The 23174-nt window shown below is 36.1% G+C and overlaps 4 protein-coding genes across 7 annotated transcripts; 1 reads left to right on the forward strand and 3 right to left on the reverse strand.

The window, feature by feature from the left end:
* Nucleotides 1–208: 208 nt before the first annotated feature.
* On the forward strand, nucleotides 209–6299 carry LOC107479884 (biotin carboxylase 2, chloroplastic). The gene is made up of 17 exons (XM_016099983.3): nucleotides 209–473; nucleotides 558–617; nucleotides 752–1080; nucleotides 1231–1372; nucleotides 1497–1595; nucleotides 1705–1761; nucleotides 2067–2138; nucleotides 2869–2958; nucleotides 3246–3305; nucleotides 3896–4081; nucleotides 4223–4315; nucleotides 4392–4473; nucleotides 4539–4645; nucleotides 5194–5269; nucleotides 5413–5459; nucleotides 5561–5623; nucleotides 5772–6299. Exons 2-17 carry the CDS (start codon nucleotides 561–563, stop codon nucleotides 5832–5834), a joined length of 1623 nt encoding a protein of 540 aa, XP_015955469.1. The 5' UTR covers nucleotides 209–473; nucleotides 558–560; the 3' UTR covers nucleotides 5835–6299.
* Nucleotides 6300–6810: 511 nt separating this feature from the next.
* LOC107479882 (U-box domain-containing protein 35) lies at nucleotides 6811–14401 on the reverse strand. 3 transcript variants are annotated; one of them, XM_052259505.1, is made up of 10 exons: nucleotides 13812–14401; nucleotides 13640–13701; nucleotides 13372–13447; nucleotides 10182–10300; nucleotides 9949–10067; nucleotides 9301–9615; nucleotides 8945–9218; nucleotides 8764–8865; nucleotides 7486–8673; nucleotides 6811–7391 (listed from the first exon to the last, which is right to left on the reverse strand). In XM_052259505.1, exons 1-10 carry the CDS (start codon nucleotides 14026–14028, stop codon nucleotides 7269–7271), a joined length of 2595 nt encoding a protein of 864 aa, XP_052115465.1. In that variant the 5' UTR covers nucleotides 14029–14401; the 3' UTR covers nucleotides 6811–7268. The 3 variants fall into 3 exon arrangements, with proteins under 3 accessions (XP_052115465.1, XP_052115466.1, XP_015955468.1); XM_016099982.3 differs by having other exon boundaries at nucleotides 6812–7391; nucleotides 13791–14401; XM_052259506.1 differs by lacking the exons at nucleotides 13372–13447; nucleotides 13640–13701; nucleotides 13812–14401 and adding an exon at nucleotides 10458–10658.
* Nucleotides 14402–16080: 1679 nt separating this feature from the next.
* LOC107479880 (pollen receptor-like kinase 4) lies at nucleotides 16081–18443 on the reverse strand. Its single transcript, XM_016099978.3, has 3 exons — nucleotides 17614–18443; nucleotides 16851–17519; nucleotides 16081–16762 (listed from the first exon to the last, which is right to left on the reverse strand). Exons 1-3 carry the CDS (start codon nucleotides 18278–18280, stop codon nucleotides 16104–16106), a joined length of 1995 nt encoding a protein of 664 aa, XP_015955464.1. The 5' UTR covers nucleotides 18281–18443; the 3' UTR covers nucleotides 16081–16103.
* Nucleotides 18444–19604: 1161 nt separating this feature from the next.
* Nucleotides 19605–22923, reverse strand: LOC107479881 (uncharacterized). 2 transcript variants are annotated; one of them, XM_052258683.1, is made up of 9 exons: nucleotides 22530–22923; nucleotides 22112–22293; nucleotides 21740–21885; nucleotides 21419–21510; nucleotides 20967–21253; nucleotides 20519–20579; nucleotides 20220–20282; nucleotides 19805–20090; nucleotides 19605–19740 (listed from the first exon to the last, which is right to left on the reverse strand). In XM_052258683.1, exons 1-8 carry the CDS (start codon nucleotides 22896–22898, stop codon nucleotides 19899–19901), a joined length of 1392 nt encoding a protein of 463 aa, XP_052114643.1. In that variant the 5' UTR covers nucleotides 22899–22923; the 3' UTR covers nucleotides 19605–19740; nucleotides 19805–19898. The 2 variants fall into 2 exon arrangements, with proteins under 2 accessions (XP_052114643.1, XP_052114644.1); XM_052258684.1 differs by lacking the exon at nucleotides 19605–19740 and having other exon boundaries at nucleotides 20044–20090; nucleotides 20220–20301.
* Nucleotides 22924–23174: the final 251 nt, after the last annotated feature.

A 23174-nucleotide genomic window follows, 5' to 3' on the forward strand; every position in this document is an offset into this window, starting at 1 on the left:
TTCCGTCTACTAACAAAAATCTCATATCTAACTTGATTAAAATTTAATAGATTTAGTTCTCATTCTTTTTCAAATTCTATCCGACCGGACCAGCAAATAGTGGTGGTCTAAGATGAAACCAAAAAGAAATAACGATGTTTGTGACATTAGTATATTACTCGATTGGAATGATCCTGTCATTTTAGCAACCAGTTCTAAGATTGGAGGTTTGGCCCAACTGTGATGGGCCCAGTTGTGCAAGTGCAAGTGCAGGTGCAGGGTGCACCCTCACTCACTCCAGATTCTCGCCATCTAACATCCAACCAAACCAACTAAGCCATCTCTCCGACTGTACGCATTAGATTTAGGCGGAGCTTTCTATCTGCCACCCTCCTCCTCCACATCGTTTCCATCGCCGTTCTTCTTCTCATAAAAAGCCACCCTTTGTCCCTACCCTTATATTCGCATTTTCATTAACATACTCATTCTCACAGGTAAATGCATTAACCATAATCACAATATATAATATCGACGACCATTTGCTTATCCATTCGCCTTTGTTTCTGTGTTGGTTACAGGAAATGGAGGCCACAATGGCAGCCTGCAACTCTCTTAGCTCGCCTTCTGTTCCCATCCCAGTAAGCACCCACTTCTCCATGCTTCTAAATTCCAATTACTTGAAATAAATTTGTCATTGTTTGATTACTTAGATTTAATTTCATGTTTTGCGTCCTTCTAAATCTGAATCTGATCTTGAAAACGAAAATGAAAGGGCTTGTATGCGGGAACAAGTAGAGGAATCAAGAATTCACAATGCAGTTTCTTAGGTGCAACTAAGGTGAATTTTCCCAGCCAAACAATGTCCAGAACTTGTCAACTCAATCACAAACATAAAACACGTTCTGGGGCACTCCATGCTACCTGCCAGGGTGACAAGATCCTGGTAGCTAACAGAGGCGAAATCGCAGTTCGTGTTATTCGCACTGCTCATGAATTGGGAATACCCTGTGTGGCTGTGTACTCAACCATAGACAAGGATGCACTTCATGTCAAATTGGCTGATGAATCCGTTTGCATTGGCGAAGCGCCAAGCAGCCAATCGTAAGTTTCACACAATCACATACTCACATTTTCATATGCAATCATAAATCCAATGCCTTTTCCCTTTTGTGATTATTAAGTATGCCTCTTGTTTACATATGTTTGTTTAATTTGATTTGTTATTTTTTTTTTTTTTTCTTTCCTGAGCAGGTACTTATTGATCCCAAATGTACTGTCTGCTGCTATTAGCCGTAGATGCACAATGTTGCATCCCGGATATGGTTTTCTTGCTGAGAATGCAGTGTTTGTTGAAATGTGTAGAGAACATGGAATCAATTTTATTGGACCTAATGTGAGTATTCTGTACAGTTTGAGGAATTCCCCCTTTGCTCATTGTCTATTATTGCCTGGCATGATTTGAAGCTTTACATTTCTTATTGAGTTTGTAATTTTTGCATTAACTCTTCAAATTTCAGCCTGACAGTATTCGGGTTATGGGTGACAAATCAACTGCCAGAGACACAATGAAGAATGCAGGGGTTCCTACTGTTCCAGGAAGTGATGGGCTTTTACAGGTATTGTATTCCATTCAGCTGTGTAAATAGCTTCAATTACCTTTATACAGAAGCTGGAGGTCAATTCACGTTATATGAATCAGTCTAATGAAAAGAAAAATCGTTACAGAGCACTGAAGAAGCTATCAGGCTAGCAAATGAGATTGGTTTCCCTGTTATGATCAAGGTATTGGTTCTGTAATATGTAGTCTTGTGCCTGTTTGAAGTAAATTCTAGCTGTTGTGGTTGGCATAAATTATTCCTTATAGGTTATTTTTCTTGTTCACTTCTCTATCCTTAACATAATTTGAATTTGAATTTTAAGGACGTGAGGTGATGATAACTAAAGAATTGAAAAAAAGAAAGCCAAAATTTCTTCTGCAGATTAGTTTAACAACTGGATGTATTTTGTGAACTGTGATAGTATGTTTTGCCATTTTTTTTCCTTTCTCAATTTCTGTCACTTTTGCTGACATTTATTGTGTTCTTTAGGCAACAGCAGGTGGCGGTGGACGTGGTATGCGACTTGCTAAAGAACCTGGAGAGTTTGTGAAGTTGTTACAGGTATTTCCACCAGAATGCAAGTTCCTGTTATGTTGTCCGTACTCTTCAAATTGACATGGTTTAGTTTCTATCTTTCTTCTTTCATGATATCTATAGGCAAAAGCTAGATGGCGTAACCTGCAACTTAAATATAACTTCAATACAGAAGGCATAATATAAATCCTATGTGCAGAATTTCGGACGAGAAAAGAAGCTGAACGAGATAAGAAATTGGCAGATAAAAAAAAGAAGCTGAAGGAGATAAGAAATGGGTGCACCTGGCATATTATTTCCTTTTTAGTATAGGATTTATCTATCTTGTGCCCTAAGGGAACATGTTAAGATTACAAATTGAGAAAGTTTTTATTAGAAATATAAAAAATTTAAGTTTCCAATGCATTTGTTTTGCATTTATTAAATGAAAAAATTTAAAACCTTCCACTAATGGTAAGCTTATCATGTGTCCTTAGGGCACATATTAGGTAAACCCTTTAGTGTATTATTTTCTAACAAAATAATGAATTATGAGTTGATTGGGGCCAATGAGTAGAACAAGATCTCCTGGAGCTTATCCAATAATTATTATGCCATGAAAGCAGAGTAGGTAGGTTTTAGGGCGGGACGAATAGTGTATTGTGATGGAATGGAGTTATGGAGATGATGTTATTTTTCTTGTCAAGAATTCTAGATTTAGTATCTTAGTTATATGCTTTTTTGATGATTTGGCATCAAATTCATTTCTTTTTTACAGCAAGCTAAGAGTGAGGCTGCTGCCGCCTTTGGTAATGATGGAGTTTATTTGGAGAAGTACATTCAAAATCCTAGGCACATTGAGTTCCAGGTAATGTTATCTCTTTTTCCTGTTGGAGTCTACAGTTTGATTTAATCCTTGGGATTAGGAGAAAGGGATTTTATTTATGAAGAATGTGGACTGGGCAGGCATTCAAGTAGGAACTGGGATTATTAAATGCAATTGAATTACTTTGCAGCTTAGAACACTAGTTTGCATTTATAAAAAGAAATATTTTTTACATATTTTTCCAAATTTTCAATTTCTGAATCCACTTTAGAGTTTACTCATCTTGTTCCTGACTAATTCATCTATCCATATGCTTCATCGCTTTACAGGTTCTTGCAGATAAATATGGTAATGTTGTTCACTTTGGAGAACGTGATTGCAGCATCCAGGTCTTATGACCTAACTTCTCTTATTTCTTTCTGTTTCTTCCTTTATCTATGTGTAGATTGTCAAATGATTTTTTTTCTTTCGTTTCTAATGACACTCATCAGAGGTCGGAATATATTAACATTTTAAAATACAAAATGTATTCAGTAAACCTGTTGTTATTCCTGACCTAGGTGAATCCAAGGCCTTAAAATTATATAATAAACTATAAACTATTATCATACATATGAAATGTGTGTTTCTGCCTAGAGTAACATTCTCTTGTTTACCACTCACAAGAGTGTAGTTTACTGAACTTTGAATAATGTTATGTGCTGTGATTCAAGTAATTGTCAATCCCATTAGTTATTTTAGAGTTTCTTATCCTATTTTACCCACTGGTGTTTCTGGATAAAAAATAGCAGAGATACGTATTTGATAAATACAAAAATCCTGAAACTTATATCACTTGGCACGGTAAATTCTATTTGACAAGTTCTTTGCAAGACTAAAAGATTGAAAAAATTTTGATTACATAGCTTCCCCCTGTAATCCCGTTTCAAATCATTCTACCTGAAGTAATTAAATCGGTTGAATATGACTTCTCTTACAGAGGCGTAATCAGAAACTGTTGGAAGAAGCACCATCTCCTGCTTTGACCCCAGAGCTGCGGAAGGCAATGGGAGATGCAGCAGTTGCAGCAGCTGCATCTATCGGTTACATAGGTGTTGGAACAGTTGAATTCCTCTTGGATGAAAGGGGCTCCTTTTACTTCATGGAGATGAATACTCGTATCCAGGTTGAAACTGATTTCTAATCTACTTCTCTAATATGAAATTAATTTCTAATATAGTATGCTCTTATTATATGAGGAGTTCTGCTGAATACTTTTGATTAGCTCTCGTCTCTTTTTTCTTGATTGTGGGTTGGTTGGGATCAGGTTGAACATCCGGTGACAGAAATGATATCTTCTGTTGATTTGATTGAAGAGCAAATTCGTGTGGCTATGGGAGCGAAGCTTCGTTACAAACAGGTACTGAAGGAGATATCTTACCTTTTGGTTTATTAGAATTAGGCTCTTAAATCTTAAATTCAAGCTTTTCCTACAGGAGGATATTATTCTGAGAGGACATTCTATTGAATGCCGTATCAATGCAGAAGATGCTTTTAAGGGATTTAGACCAGGGCCAGGTATCTTGATTTACCATCATGTATCAGAAGATGCATTTACATTCTAATACCAGCTTCCCCATCAGGTAGAATTACAGCATACTTACCATCAGGAGGCCCATTTGTCAGAATGGATAGTCATGTTTATCCTGATTATGTAGTTCCTCCAAGCTATGACTCCCTTCTTGGAAAGGTGTGATCTCTTTTGCGCTGCATTATCATTATTATTATTATTGGAACATATCTCTCTTCTGTTGTTTCTTTATCATACTCATTTGAGTTATTTACTACATAGTTTTTGTCTTCATGGTCCATATGAACCTGGACTGCACGTAATCTGTCCATATAGAATTATCTGAGTTGTTCAATAATATCTATATTGATATTATACATTTATTGATCATAATCTTTTCCTTTTATATTTATATTTCAATTCTTTTTAAAGTTGTTTGTCTCCTAGATGCTCCCCTTTAGGTTTAAGTAATGACTGGTTTGAATTTTGATGTAGTTAATACTTAATTAATATTCAAGTGGGAAGGAGATGGTTTAGTATAGTTTGCAGTTGAATAGTTGATAGTCTTTTTTTAAATAAGTTGCCCAGCCCTAACCCTTCGAACATAAAGTTATTATTGTTCCTGTCGTGTGCTGTGGTGATTAGGATTTGGATAAACCCAACTACATATCTACGGCTTGTTTCATTTGAAACCCTAATGTAGTCTTGATTTTGTGATCATTTTGTAGTTGATTGTGTGGGCTCCAACAAGAGAAAAAGCAATTGAACGCATGAAAAGGGCACTTGATGACACCATCATCACAGGTAAAATAATCTGATCTTTTTACTGATTATTCTATAAGAAACAAAAATAGAAAACCTGGAAGAGGAAAAGAGAGAGAGGGGGGAGTTTGCTTAAATCCTTCGCTTCCAGTGATCTAACTATATAACTATTTTTTCGGTTACAGGTGTGCCTACAACAATTGAATATCATAAACTCATCCTTGACATAGAGGTGGGGCACCTTTTATGCACTTCTGTTAACAAATAACCTTTAACCATATTTACCGGTGATCTCAAGAACTCAAGTTAAATACTATCTTTGTTATGTTGCAGGATTTCAGAAATGGCAAGGTTGACACTGCTTTCATTCCAAAGCATGAAGAGGAGTTGACCATGGTATGAATCTAATGTACCCTGACAATATTTAATTATTTATGCCCCTACCATTGGGTTGAAGAAATACTCTTGAACTTGCCTTCAATACCATACCCGTGATCCTTAATAATTTGATTTCTAACTAATTTGAGGTCTTCTACTAATGCAGCCACCTCAGAAGATGGTACCTGCTATTAACAAGGCAAAAGAATTTGTTGGAGCAACTGTATGATGGATATAACTCCCTGATGCCACCCCTTTTAAGAATACGTTTTTGAAAGCCTATGCAGTGCTAGTCCTTCGTTCTTGTGGACGTTTCGGTGAAATTTTGATAATCAGTCTGGCGTAGTTCCTTTTGTTCACATTACTTTATTGTAAAATTCATCTTTTCGTGTTTTATTATATCCCAAATTTTTATTAGTGCAAGGAATCGGAGTACCTCGTAATAATTCAAAATCATAGTTGTCCTTTTAGCCTTAGAGAATCTTTGTCCCCAACCTTGTTTGTAATTCTTGTATTAAGAACTCCGCTGTAGTCCTATCCTATTGTAAACTTCAAAGTTAGGAGGGTTTGTTGCATGAATCAGTCTACACTTTTTTTTGTGCTTTCCACCCGCTACTGTCGAGTCTTATAAATTCCGTTGATTGTATTATCTTCTAAATTATTACATGTGTAATCACTTTTTTCTTAACTGCAATTCATACTATTTAAATTTCATCAAACAAGTAAGCTCTTAAATTCTTATTGCATTACTATTAACAATTTTGTTCAATCTCAGATAAAGTTCTCACGTAATATATATTTAAATTTAATATTATATTATATTATAAAAAGTGTAATTTTTTGCATAAATATCAGTAGACATGGGAATGTTGGAAGATCAGTTTATGCATTTCTACTTCCTATTGTTATTGATTTTATCGAAATAGTTCAAGATATTTCGTGCTATTATTGTTTGTCATTTGAAAATGATTTTACATGTACTTTTTAGATAATGGGACAGACAATTTTTTACCCAGACACATCAAATGAGAATTGTTACACTCTGTAATTTATCAGGTACCACTATTCTCCTTTATTTTTATTATATTTAATAGACAATTTTTAAATATATATTCTTTCTTTGTCTCGTACTAGTTCTATTACAGTTCCTAATGAAATTGGTATATTCACATTGAAAACTAACGTTCTTCGTTTGTACGTTTTTGAGTGCTATTCTAAGAGGCAAAATAAACTAGAACTTGAGTTAGAACTGGGTCTGTTGTTGTTAACGTTTAACTAGTGAAAGGTACAGACTTATGTCTGAGTTGGTTAAGTGGGAGAATCTGTTATTGATCATCATCATCAAAGAGTTAGTTACATGAGTCTATATATAGTTGCTGTCAATAACAGAAATATGCCAGAGTCAGCATAACTAACATAATAGCTTCTAATTTCTACAAGCTTTTATACACTTCTACATCTCTATTGTTAACGGGAAATTTCTTTGGTAAAGAATAAAGTTGATTGAAGAATGAATATTGTAACTAATCTTTTAAGGGAAGTGTGCATTTTACATGATATCTTTATTTTTTGAAAAAACAATAATCTTCACTCTTCCTTAAAAGGCATTCTTCATCATAGCATTACCTTGTTCAAATGGTTCAGATTATCAACTAGACCAGCTTTAAAAGCGCATGCCAAGTGTAACTTCCGCCTCAAGCCCGGAACTTTCAATTTTCTCGATTGAGGGCGTGCTTGAGAGGCTACTTTCAGAGATTTCAGAGAACGATTGAGTTTCACTGGTGTCCTACAAGAGATATATGTAACGTGATGAGATGAGATGAGTGTAATAATGTCTTATTATTAACGGAAAAAAACTATGATGAATATGAGAGACTGACTTGAAATAAGGAAGTTGTTGTAGAGCGAGAAGCGAATCCTGCGCCAACACCAAACATCATCATAGGCGTGTTTTCTTCAGCAAACTGTCTGAGCTTGTTTAACTCAGGCAATACAACTTTTGCAAGATCAGGTCTATCTTTTCTTTTCATCTCTGCACATCTGAGGCCAATCTTTGCAAAATGCAAGGCATGTTGAATTGGCCAGTCCTCAACAGCAGGGTCAAGCATTTCAGCAAAAGTGCCTCTCTGAATGGCTTTCGCAACCTGATGAGTCAAACCCATTGGTGACCTTGCAGTTATGATCTGAAGAAGCATGACTCCCAGTGAGTAAATATCAGACTTGACTCCAAGCATCCCTGTTTGCTGGTACTCAGGATCAATGTAGCAGAAAGTTCCTGCAGTTGATGTGAGTCTATATTGTGTGACAACGTCTGAAACCGAAGGAGGGACAAGCCTCGCTAACCCGACGTCACCAATCTTGCTCACCAGGTTGCGATCAAGCAAAATGTTTCCAGGTTTCAAGTCACGGTGCACCAGTGGCTCCGGCTTTGTCTGGTGGAGGAAAAGAAGGGCAGTTGCAATCTCTGCAGCAATTCGGAATCTTAACTGCCATGGGAGCACTGGTGCATTGCCTCTGTGGAACAGGCAATCGTCTAAGCTTCCATTAGCCATGTACTCGTACACTAGGCATCCAATCTCCGGACACGCTCCCAGCAGGAGAACCATGTGTGGATGCCTTATGCAGCTTAGCACCTCAATCTCTTGGTGAAACTGTGACCATCCTTGAGATGCATTTGTCTTAAGTACTTTGATTGCAACTAGTGTGTGATCTAGTTCACACTTATACACTGGCCCATAACCTCCTTCACCCACCTTGAGAGCGTTGGAGAAGCCTTTTGTCGCTGCTTCAATTTCCTCAACCGTGTATCTTCTATACCTCCCAGAACCCCCGTATAACAAACCCTCTCCCGACTGCTTTAGCTCCGCTTCTGCTCTCATTCTCATCCCACAATTCATTTTTTTCTTAGCTTCCAACTCTGCTATTTTTCTAGATACTTCCGCTGCATTCGAGGCTGCTCTACACTTTTCTTTCTCCTTAGTAGCTAATTCCAACTCTGCTTTTTCAGCAGTTTGCTCCCCGTGAAACTTCTTCCATTCTCGCATTTTCAAATTACGAAGCTCCAATGCCTGTTGGCGAATGTGTCAATCAACTAGTTAGTTAGTTAGTTAGTTCTATATGTACTTTTGTAGATTGCATTTTTTTAACTAATAAGGTACCTTTTGCTTTGCTACCAAAGCCTCCCTGCATGCTGTGCTATACACATCCATTGACTGCTCAAGTTCTAGCTTAAGTCTTCTCATTTCAGTTTCCACTTCATCCTGTAATTCGAAATCAGAATGTTAAAACACATAAGGTTCAAGGTGCAAGGTTCAAGGTTCAAGAATTCAAGAATATGACCAAAATAGCTAGGCTTGATGATGCTCCACTGTCCTGTGAATTAAAAGAGTATCCGTCGCTAAAATTAGCTGTCTCTTGTGAAGTGAAAGCGCAGTCGAGAAGGTTAACTCCAAAGTCGGATCCCAAAGAAAGACGAGGGGGAGCTCCATCGTCCACACTTTCGTCATACAATGAAGAGAACAACTTATCAACCCCTGGCTTTCCATTCACGAATGAGATATCGCATTGAGTCATCGACGGTTCATATGGTTTGGGCTCTGGTCTACCAAGTTTGCTGAACAAGTTAACTAAGTTAGACCACTATTCCTCTCTTATTAATAAGTCTTAATAAGTCTTGAATCTTGATAGTTACTTACTTGATTGGGCTTGAGAAGTCCTCCAAGGACTGCCGTCCATGGTATCCAGGTTTCTCCAGTGGCCGTGGAGGGTGGTTGCGTGTCAGCCGCGAATCGAATCTTTCAGCACTGAAGAACTGAGACTCAGAGTAAGACTCAGACGGAGACGGAGACTGAGTAGAGTGCAGCGGCAATATGCTGTTACGGGGTCTAACAGTTAATTGAGCAGTTGCATATCTCACAGTTGAGATTTTTCCTTTGTTAATAACGTACACAGTGCAGAATGGTGGTGCCCCTTTCGATACTTGGTTTGGAACCTCCGCACCCCTAATTTTTCTGTCATATATATGCAGCAAATTCAACCATCAAAACATACCTCATGCTATCTACCTTTTTGCTATTAATAATAGAGTTTTATTTTATTTTATACAATTCTCCAATTATATTTATCTTTTTAAATGACTATTCACGTTATTAACTTAAAAAGTTGTTATTTTTTAAATGACCATCACTTATAAAATTACTTTAAATTTACAATGCATCCAAAATTAAACTTTCAATAATATATCGAGTTATTTTATAGTTGGATTAAGTATTAGTATTCCTGTTATCTGTTAAGTAAATGTTTGGGTTAGTGAGCTGGGGAACGAAGAATAATCAAATGTATACTTGAGAAAGCTGCTCTTTGATGATCCAAGTACTAAAAGTTCAATGGAATATGATGTAATGCTATTTATTATCGCCTTAGGTATATCCGTGTCTTCCAGCAAGATTTCTTTGCATTGTATCTGTAGCCAATAATACAAGACAAAATTAATAATCAGCGAAAAAGAAAATGAAACGAGCATACAGATTATTCTTGAAAAATGGAAAAAAGAACAATAAACATCGATGGAACTAACATTTTTTCTATTGCAGAAGACACGAAATGAGCCGAAAAGCTCTTTGGTTTCATTCTCCATTTGTTGCCTGTATGCTCTTCCCAGATCATCGTCGCCATTAACGGGTAAAAGGTTTCCGTCTGCATGCACTCATAGAAATCATTAACGTGTGCATGCATGCTTGCTATAAAGAAATTGACAATGCAAGCTGTGAATGAAGTAATAACAAAGATATCACATGACATCAATTATCCAAACAATAACGCAGACACATAATAGCATATATATTATTATTACATGGTGAGCGAATGGAAGATGCTTGTTGTCTAACATGGATAAGTACGAGAACTTGGTCTTTTGGAAGAAGATTATCAACTGTCCATTTTGCTGCATCCTGGCTTGTTTTGTTGTTCTCAATCGCCACCGCCACCACCCGCCCTGCTGCTCCGATCTTCTCTGCTAACAACGATCTTGACATATTAACTTTTCTTTTTCTTTTCTTTCCTTTTCTTTCTGTAGCTTCGATTATATATCTCCTTACAAGATTATATTTCCTTTTATTAGATGATATTTTGTTACGTGCTTCCAAAATTAGTAAACATAGCGCACTGTGTTCCATCTAGTAGTTAAGTGTTTTACGCGTAAGCTGACCATATTCCATCATTCCTTCAACTTTATTCGTTCTGTTCTTATCTCTTTTTTATACTTGTACTGTTCAGTTTGTTATTGTATATGTGGCCTCAGTTCTTTCTTAAGTGGTGACGTTGTACGACAGCTGCACTAATTTTAACTCATTAATGCATGGTAGATCCAATATGAATTTCGATCCATGGTCAAAGTTTGTTGGATAAATTTTTATGTTTAATTATATAATTTTTAAGAAGTGGATATTGGTCTTCCAATTTTGACACCTTTATTCTCTGTTAAAAATATTTTTACATAATTACTTAAAAAGATTCCTGTAAAAATCAATGAAAGATTTTTTTCAATAATAAAATAAAAAAAATTCATATTTCTTCGAACATGATTTTTGGACTTTAATTCTCAAAATACAATTTTTTTTGTATTTAAATAAGTTTGTCGGACCCAATGAACTCTATAAAAATTGACAAGTTTACCTAATCCTCTTTGCCTAACGCCTGACGAACTCCCTTTAAATTTTTTTTAATTTTGCGTTTTTAATTCATTATCATCATTTTCAAATAGTATATAGATCTACAAACAGTATATAAGAATACACAAAAATACACAGACAACGAGCATGGCTTCTTCAAGGATTTTTTTAATTATAAATTAAAAAAAAAACCATATTTAACAATAGCATGGCTTCTTCAAAGATCTTTGTAAATCTATATATTATTTGGAGATAATGATAATGAATTAAAAACGCGAAATTCAACAAACTTAAAAGGAAGTTCGCTGGGATTAGACAAACTCTATAAAATTTAGAGTTTCGCTGGAATCAGGCGAACTTGCCAAATTTTATAGAGTTCGCCAGGATCTGACGAACTTGTTTAAATGCCAAAAAAAATCTTATTTTGAGAATTAAAATCCAAAAATGATGTTTGAGGAAATATAATTTTTTTTATTTTATTATTGAAAAAAATCCAATCAATGAAAGTAGAATAGATATTATTATTTGTTAATATATGAAAGGGCGACCGGCAATATTCGTTCTCTAGTATAACTTTTATTTTATTTCTTTAAGTAAATTCTATGATTAATATACTTTCTATGCATTATTGTTGTAGTAATAACTAATAAACTTACCCCTAGAATAAAAAAAAATAAAAATAAAATTACCCCTGTTATACCCAATTCATCAAAATGAGAGATATTTACCACCATTAAATGATAGTCTCTTGTTATTTGTTAAGCCAAAAGTTAAAAAGTTTGAAAAATTAACCAACAGAAATTTAGCACATAAAAAAATCGAAACTTTTTATATTTAAAAAAATAATTATGGGAGGATTGATATTTTTAGTAAAAAATAGAAAATTAGTTAGTGTTGGCTTACATGTAAAACAAAGTATTTCATTACCTATTTAAACGTTTTTATCAACTAAATTTAATTAAATTAGTCTAAATTCATTAAAAATTACTCACACAATAAACACGTGAATTAAGTACTTCTTCACTAATTTTTTTTTATCGTCGTTATTTTATTGCTATTGCTTTTGCTGCGTTTTTTTTATTTCTTCTCCCCCTCTTTCTCTTCTATCTTTGTTAATGTTTGGCATAATTATTTAAAAAATTTGATTGATGGCCACAGTTCTTTATTTTAGTTTGCAAATAATTTGCTCATTATATATTAGGTAATGAATGTCTAAAACACTATAATGTATCATGTTCTTACAATATTTTTAATATTTTTTTTCTATTTTTGATCTAACTATATTTATTAATTATAGATATTATTGCTGTCACTTATATATTATTTTTTTTAACAATTTATATTTTTAAATATTATTTTTATTAATTATAGATATTATTGCTGTCACTTATATATTATTTAATACATGATATCATAAATTATGAAAAGATAATGTTATTTTTAATTATTAAAATATTATATTTATATTTACAGTACATTCATTCTTGTACTATAGTATTTAAATTTGCTAAACATATATATTAAGTGATACATTTTTTTAAATACTAAAATATATAATATATTTATAATTTTATTTAAATTTAAGATTAATTTTTAATTTTTTATTAAATAATTTTTATATATAATTTTTTTATACATAATTTTTTCACTCCCTCCCAAGTCCCAACCATTTCTATAGATAAACAAAGGACTTCTCATTGTTATTGCACCATTTTATTATTTCATTCATTCACAATAAACAAGTTCTTTGAAATCCTGATTTTTCAGTGACAGAATAATAAAACCCAAAAGATATTGCAACCACAGATTAGTTTCACATGCAGCAACCGATAGCTAGGTAACAAAAAGGTATATTCCCAAAAATTGAATCTGGTACTCTTTTAGTAAATAACAGTCAGATTAGGACACTTAAGAACACAGTAAGAGGATTAGGCGATTCAACGAAAAAGAGCAAAATTAAGTGAGAAATATTGCACAACTAAGCTTTAATCTAAACAAAATATTATTTGGAAGATCCACAACAAACCATACAAAGTATTAAATCCAATAACAACAAAACGAGACAAATAAGTTGCATAACCCAACGAAAACACTGACCAAAAATGTGGATAACTTGATTGACATCTCCAGCATAAGACTGAATGAATGGAATCTGCTGCAGCAGAAAAAAACTCTACAACAAGCAACATCAATAAAGGAGTTAATTTATATATCTCAATCCAGAAAAAGCAAGTGGATTCAAACAGCGAAAAACGAAAAGCTGAATGAACAGAGTTAAACTTGAAAATAATAAACAAATGAATCCGAGAATAAACAACATAAACAAAGAAGCACAAATGAATTTTGTTCAGATGAGAAGCCAAACCTTGCGAGTAACCTTGTTTTCAGGAACTTGGGGGTACTGCGGTTCTCTCCTTCCATCGGTTCCTTTCAATTGGAGAAGAGTAATAACAATTAAAAGCACAGATTTATTGTAATATTCAAAATAAATGATTAAATGATGATCGAAGATTTACTGAAAAAGCATGAACATGTACTCAACAGCGACGATGGCGACCACCGTGACGGCTCCCTCTCGCGTGTCCCCCTCCTCCGCGACGGCAACAGTTCTCGCGGCTCCCTCATCAGCAACCAGGAAGCACGACAGTGACTGACGCGACAGGAGCAGCTCCTCTTTCCCCTCCTCGGCGACGGCGAAGCGCGAAGCTCCTCCAGCGGCGGCGACGCGTTTGGTGACGGCTCCTCCTCTCTCATCGTCGCACTCTCTCTCTCTCTCTCTCTCGGGTTTGACTCGACAGCGGCGGCGGGCTGGGCGCGACAGAGCTGGCAACAAGGCGGCGTCTCCTTCCTCGAGCTCTCCTCTTCCGCGTGGGTGAGGTGGTGCGTGTGTGTATTGTGTTGTGTGCGCTGGAGAGGGGAAAAGGGGGAGTGGGGATGCGGCGCTGTTGTGAGGGGAAAGGGGGCCCCGTGTGGTGGATTTTAGGTTAGGGTTTGTTAATTAAAGAGGGGTAAGGTTAGTGTTCCGGAACAGGGAGTCCCGACGATGTTCTTCGAAGAGTTTCAGGATTCTAAGGAGAAAGAGATTTTGAAAGATGGTGTGCAATGTAATTAAGTAATTATATTATGTTCGAAATATTTTTGAAACGTGCCAAAAGAGTTGTAGGAAACGGCATTACCATAACAAAATGTTGTCATCACGCTTTTAAAGTGTACTTGTTTCTGTTTATAGTTATGCTTTTTAAGCGTGGTCAAATTTTGAATCAATTACCACTCTCATAAAAGCGTAACTATAGACTTCTTTTGCCACGCTTTTTAATTGTAGTAGCAAAAAAATGGCCAAATTTTTAATCAATCATCACTCACATAAAAGCGTGATCATTAACTATTTTTAGCCACGCTTTTAAAGCGTAGCAGAAAAAAGCATGGCCATAAGCCTTTTTTCTTATAGGGAATTTAAACCTTGGTATAATCTCACATCTATTCAACTTGTCACGGGTGTTTAGCTTCCTTAGCATCACCATTCATATCAAAACCTCCACTCTCGGTGACACTATGTTACTCCATAGAAGCTTCATGAATTCAAGCCTATCTACATCTTCAAGCTTGATTTGATCTTCATAAAATACATGCAATACAAATTTCACGAGTATACTGTATCCACCAGATTTTTCAGGAGTCCAAGTCACCACATTCATATCACTATGCGACAGTCCCACCTTTGCTAACACTGACAACAATTCCTTATATATGTCGTCCTCCCAATTCCGGAGGGCTCTTTTCCATTGTATACTTACCAATTAATCTCCTCCCGAGTTTCACAATCACTAATTATACATTCTTTGTTTGCAGCAATCTGGAACAATCTTGGAAATCTTTCAGTCAATTTGTCTTTTTTTAACAAGTGTCTCCAAAATTTAGTTTTTCTCCTATCCCCAACCGCAATCCTCTGCCTGTCTTGGAAGCATTTCACCATTCTTTCATTTCTAGCCATAATACCCCTTATATCCGCCCATATACCACCATGCCCCTTATTCAATTGATATATCAAGAACTTATCCTCCTTCAAGTTTTTACACGAACTTATTATCTTTTATTAAATTGGACATCTTTTTCTATCAAATCTCCACTACCACTTAATCTACCAGATTAATTTTTAATATATCAGATTAAGAGATACCATTGAAAAAAAATATAAGAAATTTTTTGTTTTATTACGTCCCCATGTCACTAATTTGTAGAAATTGTCACAGACTTATAAATTGTAATTTCATAGTCTTTTCTAAGAAGTATTTATTATTGGCATCTATTCAAATAAAGAGGCTAAAAACATTTTTTTAGAAAGATTTTTGTGTTAAAAATGTACTTGTTTGTTTAGTCATATTTTAAAAACAATATGACTTTTATAATATATCAAAATCAAACCTTACAATTTATTATCTAATAATAAAAAAAATATCTTTATATAAAGATAATTGTAAAAACTTCATGGTAGTATCCACCTTTATTATTATCTTTCTTTCGTTTAACGTGCGAAGAGCGTGACTTTAAATATCTTGGTTGATTATCTTGAATTCAAATCCATATAGAAACAAGAACCAAGCTTATAAAAAAATAGAAACAAGAATAAAATAATTGTAAATAATAATAATATTACAGGAAAGAAGACAAGCCTTTGTTGATGCAATATGGTATGTGCTACAACCTCCCCCCCAAATTCCTTGTCCCCGTATAATATTACATCCATCAATATCATGCATGAAGAACCAAAATAGAAAGCAGATAGAAAATCCAATCCATGCATGCATGCATTATTACTATATTGCATTGTTCTAGAAATTGATTTCACCAGACAAAGTCCTTGTAGACCCTACATCCGCATCATCAGCAACAGTGAAGAAATCATCTTCTTGATCCTTCTCTCTAATCTCTTCAATCTTCTCAACTGCTTCTTTCAAGTCCCACCTTTTCTCCAAATCCTCTTCACAACACGCCATCGCAATATTCAACAGCTTCACCATCTCTCCCTCACTGGTCTTGATCGCTCCCATTAACTCCTTATCAAAGACCTCCTTGGTCCATTCTTCTGGGGCAATGGAACGAACCCAACTTGCGAGACTCACCTCGCTCCCTTTACCCTGCTGCAAGAAATTCTCAGGGAACTTTCCAGTGAGAATCTCCAGGATCAAGATTCCAAGGCACCACACGTCAGTCTTCTTTGTGATTCTTCCATTGTTCAAGTACTCTGGGGACTTGTACACAACCATGATGTCCTTGGCGAGTTCCTGGTTTATAAGTGGGATCAATCCGTAGTCACAGAGGAGTGGCTCAAGAGATTCTGTTAGAAGAATATTGCAGGATTTAAGGTTTCCATGTGGTGCTATAAGGCTTGGCAAGTCCTTGAATAGATATTCAAGACCTTTGGTTATTCCTTTCACAATCTTCAACCTCGCTGGCCAATCAAGACTTTCTAGTCCAAGACTTTGGTACCCTAAAAATGACAAGAAGCACAAGATTAGAGAGGTTAATTTCAATCAATATAAAAAGTAATCTATGATGAAAAAGAATTTAATACATACCATGAAGGCGAACAGCCAAGCTTCCATTCTTAACTAAGTCAGTAACCAAGAGCTTCTCCTCCTTTCTGTAGTAGTAAGCCACAAGAGGAAGCAGATTTGGGTGATTCAACCTTCCAATCCTTCTCATGTGTTCATGGAACTCGTCCCTTCCTACATTGTTCATCTGCTTGTACCTCTTCACCACTATCATTTGCCCTTTGGGTAGAGAAGCCTTGTATGAAGAACTGAAACATCCACTTCCCATGATCTCAGCCGAAGCTCTCAGCAAATCGTGCAGCTCGAATTTCTCTCCGTCTTCCCTTATGAACGACAACTTCATGTGATCCCCTCCTCTTCTGCTGTGGTTGGAGCTTACCGATCTAATTGACCTGCTTCTGATCTCATTCCCAAATTGGTTTGATTTCCCTTTCCTCAGTTGCGGTGCGCCTATTTCTTGACTCTCCATCGATGATTCTGTTTCTCGTTTTTTCGCTTGTTTCCTACGGTAAAAAAGGATGAACATTACTACTGCAATCACTATCAATGCCACCACCACAGCTACGACAACCACAACAATGCTCATGGTTGTGTGCATCCTCTTGTCGTCATTATTCTGATTCTGATTCTGATTCTGGTCTTGGTTCTGGTTCTTACATTCTCCCAAAGGCGGTCCACATAACTCTTCATTACCTGCAATTCACGCATACATATTAAGAGTTTTAACATCCTCATCTCATAACTAATAATCATAGACATGCATGCAAACTAGCATATTCTCTATTACCAGAAAAGGAAGCAGAGGGCATCTTGGACATGGAATCTGGAATTGGGCCTTGCAACTTGTTGTTTGCGAAGCTAAGTGAGGTCAATGAAGTCTGTGGCAAGTTGGGAACAGGCCCAGTAAATTGATTGCCATCCAACTTCAACTCCATAAGCTTTGGCAATTTGGTCAGAGAACCTTCCGGAATAGGACCCGTAAGCTTATTGTTTGACAAATAGATTTTCTTCAACCATACCATGCCTTGGAAGGCGTTGTCCGGAAGAACACCAGAAAACTTATTGTTTGAAAGGTATACCGACCTCAAACCGTTTAGCTTGTTGATTTGTGGCATTGGACCCTCAAGTTCATTATTCATGAAACTTATGGTTCTAAGATTTGGTAAACCCTTGAGAGAATCGATATCAATGACACCCTTGAGCCCCATACCCTCAAGCTGCAGCCCGGTTACTACCCCATTATTGCAAAGAACACCTTTCCAGTTTGCTTTTCTACCTGAACACGGAGTCGTAGATGGTGTCCATGAAGATAACTCTTTGGTGTGTAATTTATCCTTCACGGCGAGGAGCAGTTCCGATTCTGTGGCTCCGTGAGAGGGAACAACAACAACACCGCACACTACGAGAACAATGGATATTGTGATGCAATAAGAGCTACAAACAGTGAATGCCATTAATTAATTAACGAAGACGGGGAGAAGGAGAAGAAGAGCCGGTAGGCACGCACACGCGCACTAGGGGCGGCGTGCGCCCTCGAGGAGGGACTGTGTGGCAGTGATGGAAGAGAAGAGGTATAACAATGGGTCAGTCTAGAGGGGGAGAAAGAAGGAATGACGATTTGGAAGGTGGACAAGTTTTGAATGCATTGAAGTTGAAGGGTGAGAATGAGAATAGGAGATGGAGACGGTGTGTTAATTCAGAGTGATGTTGATCGACATGTTGACCAAGTCTTCCATCTTTTTGTTTTTGAGAATTACCCGGCCAACCCTTTATATGTCACAGGGACTACAACACTTTTTTCCAATGCAATACCCTATTTTTAACGATTTCTGCTGACTCCACCTTGACCATACCATAAAACAACACATAATCCTACCTGCACTCCCTTGTCCACTTAATAACAACATTGTGTCTAAACCAACTTCCACCCTGGTGGATAACAGAATGCGTCGTTTCACGTAACTGTATGCTATTGCTATGTTATATTATTTTACGATGATACACGGAAATCTATGTTTACACATGCTATGTTCAGAAGTCGTTTAGCTTTGCCGCTGTTTTCTGTTCATAGTTCGGTAGAAAGAAGATTCAAGTACATTCTATCCAATTACAAAGATGAAGGAAGTTGACAGGTACCTGGAATAACAAAAACAGACAATCTTATGGGCAAGGGCGGGCCCTCTGCTTTGCTTAACACACTCAGGCTTGTCATCATTCCAAATCATCAAAGTCAAGGATGTTGTTCTTATCTTATCTATGCCAAACAAATTACTCTTGTAGATAATTTGTATTTTTGCTTTAAATTTGTCACTCTAATTTTATAACTTAAAATAATGTAAAATAATATAATTTACTGCTAATTGCATACTCTTAAACATAACAAATTTAATTTATCACATAATCTATATTAATAGAAACTCTAAGAACTCAACCATTTTTAATTTGACCAGTACAAATATTAAATTGTCTTCAATAAATAAATTTTAATTTATGTATATAAATTTTAAAAAATATGAATACAAATTATATTGATTTATATGTACAAATTTTAGTAAATATAAATATAAATTATATGTTTCTTGTTTGTAAACAACTGCAAATATGAGTGCAAACATCACGTAACATTGTTCTATTTATATATCATTGTTAAATAACATAACCTATAAATATTGCATGAATTATTTTTAATTAATTATTTATTTATTTTGTTAACGTATAAGCTACTTTTCTATTTAAATATACTAACAAATTTATCTATAAAATTCAATGGCATTAGTATAATTCAATTCAAATCATTATATATTTCAAATTGGTTGGACTTGTGACACTGATGATCCAAACTGAATCATCGTTAAATGTATCATAAATCATAATTACTGGAGCCGTTTTACTTTTACTCACAAAATGATAAAATGTTAAAAGATTAAATTGAAAAACACTATAAAAATTCAGCCCGGGAATAAGGGTAATGAATTTAGGTATAAGGGTAATAGTATACCGGGGACATATATCTATAAGGCTAATGAATTTGTTTCCATTAAATGAAAGATTCGACGACTTGGGGAAAAAGGTCTACTCTTTGGGGACGAAGCATTTTGTGCCGTCAAATTCTGTATACCCTACATCAACTAGACATAGTCCATCAGGGGGTGCTGGTGGAGCAGTGGCACGCCGGCACGTGGCATCCATGAGCTGCAGCAAGGCATCATCTTCAGCACCAGCAGCAGCTTCTCTAATTGAGGTTGCCACAAGGACTCGAACCATCTACAAAATATGACGAATATAAACTAACACTGTTTACCCGTAGGGAGGAGCCCACCGGGGGGGAATGAAACAAAGATAAAAATACTCTGAGACTTTTACTCTAACCAAAGAAAGAGCAAAAATAGTTACCTTGCGTAAAAAGCGATTAGCTACCAGCTCAACGCACATAACCCGTGTTTCTTCATTGTAGTCCTATCAATATAAAGCGAAACTAAAAAATAGCGAGAGTAGGAAGAGCAATAAATCTTCAAAATGTTTAAATGACACAAAAGAAAAACATGGGAATGCATATTCATTAAGCTTTTCAAAAAGTAAAACACCTCAGACGAAATAAATACAGTCATGGCAAATGGCAACCAAAGTAGTATAAATAGGATCGAAAAATGAATCACAAATTCACAGAGATTCTAAAACTGATATTGACTTACAGTAGCCAGTCTTATCTCCATAGCTCTCGCATGGTAAAGAAAACACTCAGTTGGTGGACCTCTGAACAGAATGACAGTTTATGGTCAATTCAGGGGAAGTAAAGCCACCCTTATGAATGTCTTTTGAGCACCAAGGAAATATGCAGGTGGACTAGCTAATCCTTGAGTGCTCCCTGTTCAAACATACTATTCTATGTTCCCAAAAACAAGAAAAGAGGAAGTCTTGTAAAAGAAGAGAACCTCATATTTTCCTCTGAGAAAAGCATACAAAATATAAAATGGATTCATACATAGTCCCAACTCCCAACTTAAAAAAAAAACCATCACATATTCTCCCCCTTCCTTTTTGCTACGTATAAATCTCTTGGAATAAACGATCATGGATAAAGTTCAATAGAAGATAACTAAATTGCTAAAAGATATTAAAATTTACGCAGCAGGTTCTTACTCATTTCTTGAAGCTTTTGTATCACGGGCAAACATCTTGTAGGATAACAATTTTCCTTCTAATTGTCGCAGAAGCCGGTTTACCTTTCTTACACTGAACACATAAGATTTCTGTTCACTTTCTAGCTCATCCTTGTTGGCAGAATCATGAATACCATTACATCCGTTATTGGCACATAAGTCCTCATTTCCACCACTTTGGTCCATGTAGTCTCCATCAGTGAGAGGGAAAATATAAAGGTAACGTCTCCATTTGGCTGAGAAATTAGGATGAAAGGCACGGGATACCTACAATAAGTCACAATATTTCCGTTGTGAGATTAATTGTTCCTTAAATAGCAGAGAATTCAACCTGCAAGACATGTTTCCATTTTGTTTGTTCACTTTTGGACAAGGTAATTGATATTTCCATCAAAACATTAGCTACAAATTGCAGCTTAAAAAGAATACTACCTCAGAAACTGATATGACCCTAAGTTTTCCGGGTGCTGCACTATTGATTGCATCCTCAACCTCTCTTGGTTTAACATCCTTCCTCCAAGTATCTGCAGGTAATGAGGGGAACAGGCTTGAAAATGACAAATCCTAATAATGCTACAAAGGATCCTCCCATTCCCCAACCATCCATGTACAAGCCCAGAAGAAATGCCAAAAAAAAAAAATATATGTAACTTCTACAGACATTTCCATTCCTTTCAAGGCATGCCAACTATATACGACCATGGAAAAACAACCTAAATAATTTGACCCCTCCAGTCATCAGAAATTACTTACAGAAAGAACAGACTTGTTGAAGTGCTGTCACCCCTTTGTCAGTACGACCTGCAACAACAGCACAGCCTTCAACAGGCAAACCTTTGTCCTTGAGCAGTTGAGTTTTCTTTTCATCAACAAATTTGCCAAGTGAACCTTCTACTATACTGCATTGAGAAAAGAGTACACGAGCAAGAAGTGGATTAGTTAACTAAACAAATTCAGAAAGATAATTCAGTAAAACATACTTTTAACATGGAATTAAAAGAACAAGTAATAGGTCATGGATTTGTCAAAGACATCATACTAATGTACAAAAGAGAGTGAATTTTGTAACGATAAAGCCCAATTTGCTCATTTCTTAAGTCCGTAATAAGGGGGAAATGCTCTTGCCTTTGAACGGTACTCAATCCTGGTTGCTTTTGCCACCCATCAAAAGAAGCCCCGTGGTATGAAAGAACAATTTTGAAAGTTACTCTTGCCCACCTTCCATGGCGATCTTCGGATGAAACACTTTCCAACTCAGTCTCATCAGAAAGTGCTGGAATTCCAGGATCATTATGACCAAGAACTGTCTGTTAGAAAGTCATAAATCAAGAACAATAAACACACAAATATTTGAATATAATCAATCGCGCATACATAATCATGCATGATCTTCAAGCAGCACATAGCATCAAAGCGTATCAAACCTCAAACGACACCAATGTTGACAATGCAAGAGGTTTTATCACTAAACAGCAGCAACTAAACTTTGCAATGCATTGCATCCAAAGTGGAAGGATTAAAATGAGAATCTAAGATGAAGCACCTGAGGGCCAAAAAGAATTGAAAAAGAGTGGGTGCCACGAACAATATTGAGATAAAAATCGTTGACTGGGTGCCAGGGCCTTGCATACATGAATTGGAAGCTCTCCCTAGCGGTCCATCTGACGTATTTTGAGGGAAGGGTATGGTTGTAGTGCACGTGACTTTCAATCTCTACTTCGCTGTGCTTATCCTTATTCATATCCATATCCATCTGGTGCTTGGGGCGTCGATGTCGATGTCGATGTCGATGTCGATGCAGCAGGGTTCTGTGGACGGTTATGGTGGTGGTTATAAATCGCCGTCGGAAGGGTTTTCCCGGAGATGTGTGAAAAGGAATGAAAATAGATGTGTATTTGACAATAGCACTCATCCAGGGACAGTTACAGACTTACAGTACTAAGGCTGCGTTTGTTTTTGGAGACAGGACAGAACATAACACTAAGACAGAGACAATAGGGCTGCGTTTGTTTTTGGAGACAGGACAGAACATGACACTAAGACAGAGACAATAGAAGACAGAGACAATAGAACGGAGACATCAAAAATTATTTTTTGTGTTTTGTGTTTGGATATGATGGACAAGACACTGATGTAATGTCCTGTATTATGTTTGGATAGACATGGACAAAACTAAAATAGTATGCAA

The sequence above is a fragment of the Arachis duranensis genome, chromosome 3 (assembly GCF_000817695.3).
Source record: "Arachis duranensis cultivar V14167 chromosome 3, aradu.V14167.gnm2.J7QH, whole genome shotgun sequence".
In the NCBI taxonomy this organism is placed as follows: domain Eukaryota; kingdom Viridiplantae; phylum Streptophyta; class Magnoliopsida; order Fabales; family Fabaceae; genus Arachis; species Arachis duranensis.

Excerpts from the sequence above, each read along its gene's own strand:
- LOC107479884 (XM_016099983.3), top strand. The coding sequence starts at position 561 with ATGGAGGCCACAATGGCAGCCTGCAACTCTCTTAGCTCGCCTTCTGTT. Across the intron at positions 4,316-4,391 it reads CGAAGCTTCGTTACAAACAG|GAGGATATTATTCTGAGAGG; the intron begins GTACTGAAGGAG and ends CTTTTCCTACAG. Across the intron at positions 5,270-5,412 it reads TGATGACACCATCATCACAG|GTGTGCCTACAACAATTGAA; the intron begins GTAAAATAATCT and ends TTTCGGTTACAG.
- LOC107479882 (XM_016099982.3), bottom strand. The coding sequence starts at position 14,028 with ATGAGAGAGGAGGAGCCGTCACCAAACGCGTCGCCGCCGCTGGAGGAG. Across the intron at positions 10,068-10,181 it reads TCTTCTGCAATAGAAAAAAT|ATACAATGCAAAGAAATCTT; the intron begins GTTAGTTCCATC and ends TATTGGCTACAG. Across the intron at positions 8,674-8,763 it reads CTTTGGTAGCAAAGCAAAAG|GCATTGGAGCTTCGTAATTT; the intron begins GTACCTTATTAG and ends ATTCGCCAACAG.
- LOC107479880 (XM_016099978.3), bottom strand. The coding sequence starts at position 18,280 with ATGGCATTCACTGTTTGTAGCTCTTATTGCATCACAATATCCATTGTT. Across the intron at positions 17,520-17,613 it reads GCCCTCTGCTTCCTTTTCTG|GTAATGAAGAGTTATGTGGA; the intron begins GTAATAGAGAAT and ends CGTGAATTGCAG. Across the intron at positions 16,763-16,850 it reads CTTGGCTGTTCGCCTTCATG|GGTACCAAAGTCTTGGACTA; the intron begins GTATGTATTAAA and ends TGTCATTTTTAG.
- LOC107479881 (XM_052258683.1), bottom strand. The coding sequence starts at position 22,898 with ATGAGTGCTATTGTCAAATACACATCTATTTTCATTCCTTTTCACACA. Across the intron at positions 22,294-22,529 it reads CAATTCTTTTTGGCCCTCAG|ACAGTTCTTGGTCATAATGA; the intron begins GTGCTTCATCTT and ends ACTTTCTAACAG. Across the intron at positions 20,091-20,219 it reads CTAATCGCTTTTTACGCAAG|ATGGTTCGAGTCCTTGTGGC; the intron begins GTAACTATTTTT and ends CATATTTTGTAG.